The 15,408-nt window shown below is 38.6% G+C and overlaps 1 protein-coding gene across 2 annotated transcripts in view; it reads left to right on the top strand.

Moving 5' to 3' along the window:
• cdh4 (cadherin 4, type 1, R-cadherin (retinal)) overlaps positions 1–15,408 on the top strand; it is a 249,907-nt gene that overhangs the window by 90,470 nt on the left and 144,029 nt on the right. For both annotated transcript variants that reach the window (XM_017435207.2, XM_017435206.2), the window contains exon 3: positions 12,804–12,827. In XM_017435207.2, the coding sequence (XP_017290696.1) occupies positions 12,804–12,827 (24 nt within the window). The remainder of the gene's footprint in view (positions 1–12,803; positions 12,828–15,408) is intronic.

Below are 15,408 nucleotides of genomic sequence, written 5' to 3'. Positions count from 1 at the left end.
TCTCCATCCTGTGAGCAACTCACACACTTTGTCCTCATGTATCAAGATCAAAGACCCTTACCAGACACAAAGCGATTTTCAGTCCAGCTGAAATAGTACACTCACCTGTTCTTACTGTTCATAGTAGTGCTTTGTGTTATAGTAATTAGTGTGTTTTTTTAGCACATTTTACTTGCTACTCAGTGTCAAGGTAGCTGTAACAAAGCTGCACTGCGGGGACTTAGACAAAGCACCGTCTGTACTTCGACATGCACTTCATAATGCATCCTCCAGCAGACACATAATAGAGCTCTAACAGACCCAGGGGAGATTGTTAAAATAGCGGGGCAGGTTAGGTAAGACTCGCAGTGAAGTATTCCCATGTGGGGATCATCAAATAGACACCTAAGGGATTGATAGCAGCCTGAAGCCACTTCCTAACAGTCACACATTGGACAGATATGACTGAGAGGATGAGTCCCAGGTGGACGTGAAATACTTCACAGTACCCTTTAGCTGTTGGTTGTCATTAGAAGCCAGGGGATATGAAGGGTGGGTTTGTTAAATGGCGAGCAGACAGCAGTGCTCTTTGCTGGCTTAATGATTAAATGGGGTTGCAGGGAGATGAGTTAGGGGGGAGGGGCGGTGATAAGCTGACACACAGGAAAATGAAAAGAGACTGCTCAACTGCTGCAGAGGTGGAGGTGCGCCTCTTCTTTAATCATAACTGCTTGGAAACTATTTTCACTTATTCGCTATTTTTCCTCAAATTTTCAATATGCACGATGTGTGACCAAAAGGGATAAAGAGAGATGAGAAAATAACAGAGAGAACCTGTTCCTGCATTCGGAAGCAACAACCTTTTACTCTTATCTCCTCCCAGACCTGACTTTTGATCTCCTCAACAACTGAACCGGTTTAAATTTTCGACCTTTATGTATTTCTATAGAAACACAGAAAGCCTGAACCCTGGCTCTGAATTTAAATATCTGCTGAGACTGATGTTTTCTTATCCAGATTGATTTTTTCCCTAAACGTGTTACTTTCATTGTCTTCAGAAATTATATTGGATATGGTTACACTGATAAACCACTCTCAGTAGTACTACTGCAGTGTTTGCCCATGTTTATAGTCGTATATATATTTGCATTACAAATAATAACAACAAAAATACCCTCTCATGCTCATATTCCTATTATCAGTTGCAGAGCTGCTCTGACTTCTCCACTGAATGTCTTCAATCATTTGAGTTTATTAACTCAAACAATTAAAGTACACATAAACTTTTAAATTGAATAAAAGCATTTTAAGTTTTTTTTACTTTGTTTTTATAGTTAGAAATACTTAACTATAGTAACTATTGCTTAAATATTTCTTCTCAACCCTACTGCTTCCATTTAAGTTTTACATATTCACAAAATCCCCCTACATTCAAGTTAAAACAACCTAAAGCTTAGTTTAGGTTTTTATTTTGAATAGATTCAAAAACTGGGATTTTTTTTAGCATTTGAGTTGTTAAAATGAAACTAAGTTTATTTTACAAAGATGTTAAATTTATTTTCTTAGATTTATTGATTGATTAGAGCACAACCTAGTATTTTTTATAACAGTAAATAAAGACCATTTGCAACTTTGTATTAGACTTTAAGTCAAGTCAGATCACAACTTAAAAATGTCCTAACTTTAAGCATACTCAAAACAATGAACAAGGAAATTGCACAAAGTTATAATTTGAGTACAGCTTTTTTGTGGAATTAAGTTACTCAAATTATTACAGTTATCCAAATTTTTTTGTTAGGTTGTGCTGTTGGGTTTTTGTGTGCTTAGCATTGTGTACAGTAACAGCAGCCTCTGCCTTTATTTTCTCAGATTTCCCCAACAGATAAATGTTAAATTCAAAAGGATGAAAAACTGAAAATTTTCTGCATCTCTGTAAACTGACACTGTTAGCTCTGACAGATTTTTTTCTTCAACTGTGAATACTCTTACCAAGTCATCACACCTTCCACGTCTCTAAATGTTTGCATCACACACATTACAAGCTGTTGTCTTGCTCAGAAAAGTTCTGGCCTCTGAGCAAATTTTATTGGTGACACCGGTTTTAATAACTCCAGGCTGAGAGAGACGAAGACGTAACCTGCAGAAATAAGAGGGAAAGTGTGTGTTGCTTTTGCCCATCAGTCTTCACTTGGATGCCTCTCCATTCTCAAGTGCACTTTATTTTAAAACATGATGGTTTCCATTAAAGACAGCCGCTCGCCATCCTGTCATGAGCTCCATTGTGGCTTACGGCGGCAAATGAGCCAACGGGATGACAGAGATGATGAAGATGATGATGGCACTGCTGTTGAAGATGACAGCCATGGATGTGTTAATGTGATAACATTCACATAATGCAGCTGTTTGCTTGTTCAGTTCCACTTCTCACTGTTATATTTGCAGGATCTTTGCCACAAGGATGTTGCTCTCCGCCAAACAGCAGCACCAGGCTCTGCATGGTGGTGGAAGCACTGATTCAGCAGTGTCTGTCAGTCTGTGTGTGTGTGTGCTTTTGTATGATCTTGAGCAGTCTGTTTTGACAGAGCGCAAAGAGCAAACTGCGACAGGGAGACCCTGGTTCAGACATATGTTTAATGTGCCACTCTACACACGCACACGCAACTGTGGCAGCATGTGTTCACATATGTTGCTGACTATTCCTAGATTTAATCTGAATTACCAGATGATTGCTTACAAACACACCCTTATTAAAGTGCACACTCAACTGAATGCAAATCACATGAGATACAACACACACACTCTTCCTACAGAGATACAAGGCGGCTACAGGGAAGCACTCGGCTGCCTAAAACCCCCGAAGCGCATGTCGGCTCCTCCCTCCATCCCACGTTGGAGATCTGCATTTTAACTAAACATCTGGCTGTGTCAGCACCAGTTCATCACAGCGGGGACACAATCCCCCCTACCAACACACGCATACATGCACACCTCCCTCCATTTCCTCTGTGTCTGCCTCTTCACGTTGGGAGGCTGCATTCATTCAAATGGCTGCGCTTCACATTGAGATTTGTGGAGGTTTAGACTTCATGAGAGAGGATTGGGGCATGCATATTCATAGACTATCTGATTGCACAAACATGAAAAGTTTTTGGATGTTGCAACAAAAAAATACCAGTGTTTACCCACAAATGTCAAATTCCCTCACATGTGAGATGTTTACATGCTGAAATGAAACTACCCACTGAGCAAAGGCAATTAATTAGCTCCTACCTACACTACATTAACATTAAGGTTGAGTCACCCCATTAAATGCATAATCCTTCAGGGAAAGTGGTTCATTGTTAGTTGAGAGAAAGTACAAATAGCTTGTTACAAGCTGGATTTATTTGATGTTAAGGGTCTTACAGCATACGCATTCAACACAGTTAGTCTGATTTTGTTTTGAGGGTTGACAAGGACAATTACTGCATTTTGATCTGACCCTTTTAAAGAAATTGGAGTACAGTACTCATGTCTTTAGAACTATTTATTTAATAAAGTGCTCACACCACAGTTGCATCGCTAATTTTACTTTGACTGTGTCCTCAAATGGGCTTGCATGCGCTGAGCTTTGAAAAAGGTGCAAACTTCCAAAGAATTGTAAAACGTTTAGACAATTGAGCAGCTTATTTGTTTGTCAGTGTGGAACACAACTGAGACGGCTTTATCTGTAAGGATAATAACACAGAGGGATGAACATGCTGGCATCACAATGTTGTGTAAATACTATTAGCAATGAGTAAATGTCCAGAGTATAAAACAAATTGCAGGGCTGCATCAACATATGGATATTGGTATAAACAACCAGTATGCAGGCTTGACTTTTACAGACTTTTCTCTCAGCAAGTTTATTATAGATATCAGCTGCTGCCTCACCATCCTCTGAGTCAATCTTTTGCATCGTAGTAGTCTAGATTACAAATAAAACCTGCAGATTTACAATAATTTAGAAAACGTGGGTCAAAATACAAGTTTTTTTTATTATTTTAAACCTGCTTATAACTTAACTGACAGATAAAATAGCAGGTAGTTGGAACAGAACATGAAACCATTGAGCTAATCTGTTGTTACTTAAGACTCCATTAACTACAAATCTACACTGACATCCACGTTGCATCTTGACTTTTATCTCCAAAGTGTTTCCTGTGAGTAAAAACCAGTCCAGCGTTTACTCTAGTGCCATCTCTGTTCCTTGGCTTTCGTTAGCACAGGATTAAGACCATACTATGCTCTCCATGACCTGCATGAGTTATTAGGACATGGCTGGACTGCAAAAATTTGGAGACAATCATGAGTCTTCTATGCTTTTAGTACTCACCAAATAGATTTTGCCTTGCTGTTTTCTCTCTCTCTGAGAGGCTCTCCTGCACCCTCACCACGCTTTAAAATCATCAGCAAGTTCCCATAAAAATCTTAACACATGGCTCCATATACAAACCAAGGCCTGAGCCCTGTCTTGGTATGACTCTCTCTGGTCATGTGCAGCTAAGCACTAGAAAATTGTGCCATGTTAGCATGAAGCTGATGATATGATGAGGCCATAGCCTAGGTATGAGATTATCATAGTCGGTCGTTCTTCAGATTCTGGGTGACCAAGTCATGTACAGGCCAGATGCACGGGGATGCTGCCACAGCTGCCACAGCTGCCATCACACTCCACCCAGGACCATGATGCATTGCCATCATATTGATAAAACCATTGTGGACCTATTGTACTCTATCACATTTAATGAGGATTCTACTGGGTTAATACATGCATGAAGACCTTGCCATGTCCCTGCAAAGACCATCCAGGGTGAAGGAAGCCTTAGACAATGACGTCTTGGGTTCCTTCACTACACATTATGGGAGATAAAGTATAAAGATTTTTAGTCAAAAATATGTTAACCAAGGCTACTTCTGGTTCATCTAATATTCTTTAACTTCCCCTGCACTAATATTATCAATGAAATTGGACTAATAGCAGCAAATGTTTCTAGGGAGACAGAAGAAATCTTTTCCAGAGTGACTCGGAGTTACAATTAGTATTTATAAATTGTTCACCCCCAAGCTTGCATGACTCACATGGAACAGCAATATACAGTGCTTGTGCAGATGTTCTTTGTGTTTTACCAGCCTGAGATGAAATCTCACCCAGTGTAGGTATTTGTTTATAATTAAAGCTATATGCATTATATCACAAAGATCAATATTCAAATAGATATATCTTATTCAGACTTGATACTGACTTCTGTGTATAGCAGTAAGCACACACAACTCTTGTATTTGAAGAAAACAATCATTAATGATTGAACCTGTTTATTTTGACAGTTAGGTGTGTGAACAGTGGTCTCCTGAAGTAGCCCATTACTTCTATTTTAAAAAAAAGTCTATAAAGTGACAGACTTTGTAATCCAGTCTCTCCATCTAATAATACCAGTGGCACGCCACTTAAATAAAAGGGCTGCAAGAAAAGAAGAAGTGAAATATGGAATGAGAAAATAACAAACAAAATCAACATTTTGACCATCAATATAATTTTTTTTCTTTTCAGCTTGCATTTCACTAGTGGTTTTAAAAAAGAAAATCACTCAAGCAGATAAACTGATTTGTCTTTTACAACTAGCTTTTTAATATAATGAATGCTGAAGTTGTTTCGCATTTCATCCTGACTACAGAATGCGTGCCTGAAAGCACACAAGTCACTGAACTCTCTTTTCAAACCAGAACAGTGCGGTCAAACCTGACCTTCCTGTTGTCATCAGGGCAGTTGAGAGAGAAAGTTCAGTATCTCTGTGTATTGGCCTGTGTCGTAAATCAACCCATATCCTGCAGCCAAATACACTCACATATTACCAGCATGCCAAATATCATAAGGGAGAAATAAATGCAGTTGCTAAAGCTCCAAAAGCATTTATCTGTTTAAAGCACAAACAGCACAACTCCACAAACACTCTGTTAATATGTAATTTTGCGGTGCACTCTCAACATATAGTTTGTTACAGGCCAGTAGGGAGTCATGACTTATTGCAGAGTGTGTTTTATTTCACTGGTGCTCTATAGTTCACAGCTTTTAACAACAAGTTTGCTCAAAGTCAGCCTGCCTCTTCTAATTTAGAGTCTGGGCATTTGTCACATTTACAGTAGTGGTGGTGTGAAATTATATTTCTCAGCTAATTGTACTGGGCAGCATCACAGCAGTGTGGTGGTTACACTTGTTGTCAAACAAGTAGGAAATTCCCTGTTTGAATCTCAGCCGAAGCTTCTCTCTGCCTGTGTGGGTTTTCTCCAGGCGCTTTGGTTTCCTCAGTCCAAAGATGAGTCGGGTTAATTGGAAGTTCTAAATTATTAGAACTGTGTGGATGCATTGCTGTGTGATGGTCAATGGTTTTTGGTGGGTTTTAGTTATCTTCCTACCTTGTTTTCTATGATTTTGTATTTGTGTTTTGTATTTTCCTTACCAGTCGAGTGGCACGTGATCCATCTAGAAGTTAAACAGACTGACAGACTTTATTCAAGAATTAAAGAAGACAGTTCAATTTCCGCATGAAAACAACCTTGCCATATTTATGTCAGCCATATGTTCGGGGTGGGGGTTTGCTGCTCTCATTGATTAATTTGAGTTTTACATCCGGCATATTTGACGGCTGATAAGTCGATTGAGATGATGTGCAAACTATGCCTACTCTGTGCACCACTATTTGTGACAGCACGTAAATGGGGTGGAGCCTGAGCTTCTTTGTTGGTGTTTTAAAGAATCATTTCATATTTTTTTGTGTTACTTTTGCATAATTTCTTTAGTCTGTTCTCATGTTTGTTTGAGCTGATCTTCCCCTCTCTTCATTCTGCATGACAGGTCTAATTTTGTTAATCTGTGATGACTTGAGATATGGAGCTTTTCAGAAACAATGACGTAGCAGCCTTTTTTTGAGCATAGCCACTATCATTTTGTATTTTTTTTTTTTTTTACATTTTTGTATTTTCTTTGAATCTGTTCTGCTTTATCCTAATCCTGCCATCTTCAAATTTTGAATGTATGCTGAAATGAAAATGACCTTTGAATGCTCATTCTTCATATTTTGATTTGTCATCAATGTAGACGTCCTTGCCACCTAGTAGATTAATATGGGTATATTAAAGTTTTTGTTAGAATAATGTAGACAGATTTTTTTTCATAAAAGTAGAAAAAAAAATTGTTTAAAAAAAACTATCCAAAGTAGCATAGACAGGGCTTTCATGGTCCCTGGTGTTCAGTTACTCCTTGTCAGATTTTTATTTCTTCTTGGTTGTGCTTTTGTCTTGGTTAGTACGTGCCCTGTACTGCACTTGTTTTTGTTCTGCTGGGTTTACTGCCAGAAAGGAACCTTCATTTTCATTCTTTTTTTTTTTTCAATAAACCCAGTCTATTTCACATCCACCCACCTGCTACCTTTAAGTCTGTATTCAGGTGCTGAATTCACCACCAACTCATGACAGGATGTCTGTGTTCCTGTGTTCGCCCAATGATGGTTTAGCAACCTGTCTCTTTCCTCTTTCTCCATGGACAGTGCTGACCTGCAGTATGCATGCACATCTCATATACCATAGAACAAGGACTGACCATTACGTCCACACATATTAAGTATTTTGTGGCCCTTCTATAAACTCCATGTTGGCTTATTATAGACATTTTTCTCATTATTTTGTGAACAAATGCCAGGAAGGAATCACAAATGAGCACAAGCCAAAACAAGCTCTTTCAGCCACCTGTCTGGAGAGAAGCTGCTGGTCATTAGTGGGCATCAGCATCTGCAGGTAGAGGCCTGCAGGTTGAATTCTGCGTTCGAAGCAGAGAATACAATAGAATTATACACATCGGTTAGACTACATTATGACCTTAGTCCACCGTGGCCAAACTTTACCTAAATAGCTAATTCCACAAAAACCCTGCTACAGGAAAACACTAATTCTCCATGTCGCTGTGCCTTCATTCAGTCACTTCAGTACAATAATTAATCAGAATAAACATACAACGCTTGACAATAAGGCTTTTATATTCAGCACTAATCAGACAACTCATTAGGCAGTAATGAGCCGTCGCTGCCTGCTCTTGTCGTGTTTGGGGGAACTTTGGTGCATGGGGAGAAGTGTTAGTGTGTTGGTGTGTGTGTGTTACCTCACATATACAAACACACACTTAGAAACACACACAAGCCAACACTCATGTAGTCCCACTCCAATTATGGCAGCATTTCACCCGGGAAGAAGCCCACTTACCCAGTATTCACTTTATGAATAATTGATTGTTTGTGCCAGCGTTATATTTGTAAATACACGTTTGCTCTCTGATTAATAGTTTTCTAGACATACTCATTTGTTCAATTTGATTAGACTCTTAAATGTATTATTTATTAGCTGGAATTGCTCTCTAGTTATTAGTCATCACAAGGGCAACAAGAAGATTTGGCATAAGGACGCATCTGCATGCAAACAGACGTGCTCATATCAATCCACGCTTGTTCAAATGGCAGGTGGCAGTGAGTGTGTGTGTGTGTGTGAGTGTGCATGTATGTGTGTGTGTATGTATGTGATTAGGCTCATTGTTTGGATGTTATGAGCATTAGGACGTCTTTTCAGGTTGTGTTTGCATGTTTTCAAGTCTTACATATTAATTTCTAATTCTTTAAAACTAAATAAGCTCCACATTTATTCACTGTGTCAATCAGTCTAAAAACCATGTATGAAAAAATGCAGAAACATCTTTAAAAAGTCAAATTTGGCATTGAAAAAGATGGTCTTATGTAAGCGTAATTTGATTTTTTTTGTTGTTGTTGTTTGTTTCAAAATGTTTTCTTTATGTCCGCTTTAAAGAAGATGAGTAAATTGTCATCGCCCGTTTTATCTAGTTTCTTTCAGGCTGTTGAGTTCATTTAAGAAAAAACTAAATAAATGTGGCTCAGACAAGGACACGGAATATTGGTTGGTTGTCATAATTTATTTACTGAAGGGCAAAGACGACACAACTAGTGTCATCTTACACTGACAAACTACACAGCCAAGAGAGATTAATTTTCATTATATCAGCTGTCAATCAGAGAACGCTGTAACCAAATTTAAAGGATCTCTTCCATAATTATTATTTTTCTTTCAGAGTAATGCAACAGAGAACAGCAACTAGATGATTTTGTTGATAATATTACAACTTCAATGCAAACATCACTTGATAAAATTGCTCCTCTGAAAAAGTGAGTGATCAGTTAGAGGAAGCTGACGTTTTCGTTTAATTTAGAATTATGTACTTTAAAATAGGCATCTAGAAAGTTGGAAAGAAAATGGCACTCAACTAACATGAAAGAATTTTATTTAACCTGATTCTCAATGTCAATTTTATTTATATAGCACATTTAAAAACAACAGTAGTTGACCAAAGTGCTTCACAATTTACGCCAACTATCAAACATAGAACAAAATTAAAACAAATTAAATTAAAACACAAAAATATATACAGTAAACAGAAAACAAATTGAGTAAAAGTATCATAAAAACATAATTCAAACTGTATTGAAAGCCAGTGAAAACAGATGCGTTTTTAAAAGAGATTTAAAAAGAGGAAGTGAAGATACCTGTCTAATGTCACAGGAGATAGCCCGCTAACATACAAGAAAGCCCTTCATAAAGCTATGACTGTATACTATTAATCTTTATTGGATGATAATAAGAACAACCCCAGGTTTCTATTTAGTAATGAAACTAATGAAAAGTCTTGTCTCTGTTAAACCATCCCTATAACTCTAAGCGGTGATGACTTCATGAATACAATTATTTCAATTAGAGAAAAAATTACACCATCCTTCCTACTGTTGCCTCTGATTCCCTGTCAGATGAGGCAGCTTTAGAAGTGTCACTAGAACCTGATTTGTGTTTGGACTGTTTTTTTCCTGCTGAGCTTTCTGAATTGTCAAAAATAATGGCTTCATCGAAACCATCAACACGTCTACTGAATCCCATCCCTACGTAATATATAAAACAGACCACTTTGCTCTCAGACTGCAGGTTTACTTGTGGCTCCTAAAATTTTTAAGGCTCCTATCTTGTGGAACCAACTTCCAGCTTCACCGTGAGGCTGCCATTCTGTTTACTTTTAAGACCAGGCTTAAGACCTCTTTCTAATAAATCCCATAGTTAGGGTTGGCTTGGGTTTCCTGAGCTATCCCTTAGTTATGTTGCTACAGGCTTAGACTGCTGCAGGACAGATTGACCACAGTTCTTTCAGTAAATCACAGTAAATGAAGTCAATTGCACTGCATAATTAAGTATGACTTTGTTTTTGTTGTTTTTCTCTTCACTCATCACAACCTTGCAACAACTTTGTTACATAAATATAAATAAACAAATAAATGTCATGACAAAAAACATCTTTTTTAGGCAAACTGTAGTTAAGTTTGGTTGATGAAATGCAACAGAACAGACCACAAATGTATATTGTACAGAAAACTATGTAAAAAAATGTTTCTTGGAAATTACAACGTACAGTGTGATCGATCCAAACAGCCATGGGGGTTAGGCTAATAGAATAGTAAAGATCTTATCATAATACTGTGCAGACAAGAAACAAAACTAATGCAGATTTCATTGTGCATTGTTATTATATCTGAAAACACAGAGATATAATTTGTGTTCACATCTGTTCTAACCATCTTGTAATATCAGCCTGAAAGGAAGCAAAAAGAAACCAGTTATAAAACACATGTTGATTTAATTATTTGTTATTGTCTTCCACCTTGGAGTTGCTGTCTATGGCTGTTTCTCCACAGCATCGTCGTGCTTTAGCTGAATATCTTGAAACTTGTTGCAAAGAACTTGTGGGGAAAAGACCAGCAACTTGGTGATGTGGTAGTGTGTGTATTGATTACTGTGAGCGCGTGCGTGAAGGTTGGCGTGTGCTACTGTTCTCCTTGTACGTGCCAAGAGGCCGACTGAGGAGGGAAGGAAAGGCAGCATTGCTTTCCACCATATGCCAAATCTGAGCCTGCCTGCCAATTTGGGGCTGGGGGTGGGGGAGGGCGATACTGGCAAGTGCTAGCACGGCTGAATTCTTGACAGAGGGAGATGAATAATTGAACATGTGCGAGGCAAAGTTCTGTTGGGATGGAGTGGGGTGCTTTTCTACATGGTAAAGGGAATAGAGACAGCCATCCTGTCTGCAAGAAAATCTCTCGTTTAGATAGTGCCATGTTTGTTTTCTTGTTAACATGTCGAAAAGTTGCAGAGATTTTCAGATGCAATTAAAGTGATTCACAGGAAGATGTGGGTGGAATAAAAAAAAAGCACAGCCCATTGGCGTCGATGCTGGCCATTGATCATACAAGTTAGCAATGCATCTGCACTGGAAACTAAAGAGATTAGAAACCATAATAGATGAATACAGAATGTTGTTGAGAAATCAATGTAGCTTATTCCGTAAGTGCAGACATTTATTTCTATGGGTATGCCTTTTATATTCAAACCTTAATAATTTAACAAACACAACCAGCCTCCAGAAACTAAAGCAGATCAACAAACTTACAGCATCACTGAAAGAAAAAAAAAGCTATTTCAAGATTTGAAATGAAAAGTAGAATGTATTCTACTTGGGGATACATTGATCAGAGCTACATGCAACAGCTGATTAAATCTTAGTGCAATAAAGTCATTGTAGAAGGTTTAAAGAGGTTAATGGATGTTGCATTTGAGGCATTTTGCCAAATGTCCCATATTAGTTGAATGTGTCTGTTTCACTTGGTATCTAAAAAAAAAAATAGCAAAATTAAATCAAAATATACCAGCTGTGGGAAAAAAAGGTGAAAGTCCTGATTCAGATTTGGTATATAAGCTAGACTTCACAGTAGGCTGTCCAGTAATTAGGAGACATTTAAATCAAAGCCAAAAATGTCAACATGTTATTTGGATCAAGATGGACAACAGAAGCCATCCCTTTGAGTCAAAACAAATGTATTTATGTTTCCAAAAGCTGGAATTTGATATTTACCATTATCACTGAGTCCTTAAAAAATTAAAATTAATGTTGAGGAAAGGGAGCAATGAAACTTAATAGAACCATTTTCTAATAACAGGGATATTATTAGCTGATTTTTGAGCTGGTTTACAGTTTAATCAGATATAAAACATTCTGGTTTAAAAATGTAAGCGATGATGGGAAATTGAGCTGTGCAGATTGCTTCTGATCAAATCTCACAAAGCAACTCTAAAGGACATGAGAAGGTCAGTACAACCAGGAGAAAAGCGTAAAGAGCCTCCACGGTTGCCGCTCCTCTTTTCTGTCACTGAACTGTGGCGTCATTGTTTGAATTAGTGCCTTCCAGGACAATGTACAGAAGTTTGTGCAGTGTGCATAGGAAACAGCCCACAGTTTTTCTGGGTTTTATAGGAGAAACATAAGAGAAATGCAGATATCACATGGAGCGTTTGAAGAAAATGACAAATTCCACCGCTCCAGGCAATGACAAGAAGTAGAAGGGAGAAAACAAACTGTATTCTCCTTAAATGGTGTTGCCTTGATAATCGACAGAGACAAATGTGAGTGACTACAAAGCTGTGACAGCAAATCTTCTCCAATAGTAGCCTTACATTCTGGTTATGTCACTGTCCCGCTATAGCTTGTGACTTTCCATTAATCCTCAGAAATTGATTTGTTGTGTCCTCTTGCTTACCTGTGTCTTTGTTATTGCAGTGCCACTTTTTCTAAAACCTATTATATTCTAATCATTGTGGTCTCTCTCGTCTCCCCTTTTCTCCCCTTTCTCTCTCTCCCTCTCTCTCTCTGACAGATACCACCCTGTCCAGCGAGCGTGGTAAGTAGCACCGTCACACACTCTCTCGGTTTTAGAGCCATCTGTGCATGGACTCAACCAGCAACAGCACAGCGGCTGTTTGCGCTGATGTGGAAGGAGCCACTCTCAGATGCTAGTCTCAGTGGGGGAGTGCCAAGCCACAAACATCATTTGCATCAACAGGAAACTACTTTCCTCTCCATCACATTGTATGTCACAGCAAATGTTGAACTGAGGAGAGAAGCATCAAGCAAAGGCAATTATGAAAGCAGCATCCACACACCCATGTGGCCAATCAGAATTTGAATTTAGCATATTTTCTCTGCGTGCGTTTTGCCTCGACCTACTTAGTCAATTTACCCCCTTTTGACTCTGATAGTATTCAATAACAAGCCAAGAGGGAGAATTTTTTTTACTTTGTCTCTTTCCACCTCTAATACAGCACATCTCCATTTGGTCTAAATAAAGGGTAGATGGATTCTCCCACTGTGGTAGCCTCTCATTTAGTTTAGAATTTGATACCTGTCTGTTGTGCTTGGAGAAACACTTTAATCCCTTCATCAAACAGCTGAAAGAAAAAGTCCATCTGCTGTACTGCTTTTGTTTGTATCTCTAATTTGCATGTGTGTGATTGAGCTTCATTCAAGTATCTGTTTTTAGCATTCTGAGAGGACCTGAATCAGCCATGTTGCTTCATGTCTTATATCTACATCTAAAAGTCATATCTGTCTGGGCTGTGACTGATAGAAACAGCTAAACATTCATGGTTGTTTTCAACTTTTTTGTGTGAGGTGCAGAAGCTCAAAGTCTTGTTGCTTGAATTTTGAACATGTTCAAAAACATTTCACGCCATATTTTTTCCCCTCAAAATAGTCACAGAGTTGTCACAGGTGTCTCGAACCCATCTTGAACCTTTCTCAATTTAGTTTTTGTGAATTCTGCAGTGCAAGGGGTGCATTTTGACACCTGCGTGGGAGCTCTCTTATGACAGAAAACCACAAAGGCTTGTAGGTTCAAATGTCTAGATTTAAAAACCACATCATTGATCAATCAATAATAATTCTTTACAAAAATAAGGATATTGATTTTAAAAAAGGTCCAAATCTGCCTGTCTTAATTTCAAAAGTGTACATTAGTATAAATATGGTGGCAGCCACCATTCTGGGCCGAGGTGGGTAACAAAAAAATGTGCACGATCTAGAATACAGTTTTGTAAGCTGCGCACACAAAATAGGCCATGATTTTCAAAATCTGATGCTCAAAATGCAGCCAAACAGCTTGCTGGTCACTTGGCTGCAAACACTCAGTATTCAATGAAACTTTAACAAAAAAAATTGCATAATAATAATTTTTTTTTAAACATATAGTTTTCTCACAATTTTGAGTTGCCGACTAGTCTTCAACAGCCATGGCTCATCGAGAGCCTACCCTAAGGACACGTCATCCTCCAAGTGTCGGTGTGACACTGACACTAAAAGTGATCTGGCTGAACTTCCCCTTTCCCCGTGAGCGTTGACGGTTCATAGCAAAACTGCCGACTCATATGATGTGGTGGCATCACTCGGATGCATCTCCAGATGCTGCATGTCTGCTCTTTGAAACATCAAAGAGGCAAAAGGAAGAGAAGGGTAAAGATGTGGTTCAGTTCAGGCACTTGAGTTTGTTTGTGTGTGTCTGCGCGTGCATAGGTAACCTCCATTTGCCGATGGAAGAGACAATGATATACAGCACAGTGAAGCTGTGTGATCAAATGTTGTTTTTTTCAGTCCAGCTAAACTTGAAGAAGGAGAAGTCACAAAAGGCAGATTTATATTGACTCTGAGTCTTATCCTTGATTTTGACCTCCTCTGTCTTTCTTTCCTACTTTTTTTCTCTGCGTAGCTGCATAAAAAGAATGATATTCCACAATATAAAGCAGAAAGAAAATGGGGTAAGTAATGGGAGCAAGAAAGTGAGAGAAGGCAGTGTTAGGGTAAGGACTGTTAGCCCTTGTTTCTTGTGAGTAACACATTCATCAGTAAGTATTTCAGAGGACTGCTCATAATTCATCAGAGAAAACATTTATGCCATTTGGGGCTGGTTTTCATACATGTGTGCAATTTTAGAAAAACGTGAACATACATGACAGTCTACCTGCAGTGGTAATCGCACATACTTGAGCTCGTTCTTTGTGTCTTCCTGTTAACAAGCTCTGTCTGCTGCCTCAGCGGGCACCGGGAGTGTCTGATAGGCCTCCTCCATGTGAAGTGGCTGCGGGCGCATCCTCTCCAAGCTTAATTGGCTGTACCTGAGGCGGGAGGGCAAGGTGTAATTGTGATAAGAGAAAAAAAGCTGTGCTTGGCTGGTTTTAGTGCCCTTATCTATAATCTCCAGATTGATTATAGTTTTTCTGCCAGCCGTGCAAATTGTTCAACCCTATCACCAAGACTGGAAACCACCTTAAACACAGTCACCTTGTGTTGGCGCAGAATTTACACTGACCACTGATTCTCAGCTCAGCTCTGGTCGTTTGGTTTTTTTTTTCCAGTTTTAGAAATTCATGTCAGAGTCTATAAATCAGGTTAGCAGCTGTACTTTTTACAGACGAATTAACAAGGCTCCA

Source organism: Kryptolebias marmoratus, linkage group LG4 (assembly GCF_001649575.2).
Source record: "Kryptolebias marmoratus isolate JLee-2015 linkage group LG4, ASM164957v2, whole genome shotgun sequence".
In the NCBI taxonomy this organism is placed as follows: Eukaryota; Metazoa; Chordata; class Actinopteri; order Cyprinodontiformes; family Rivulidae; genus Kryptolebias; species Kryptolebias marmoratus.
Note: the sequence above shows the minus strand (reverse complement) of the source record. Positions and strands in the feature narration are given on the sequence as shown.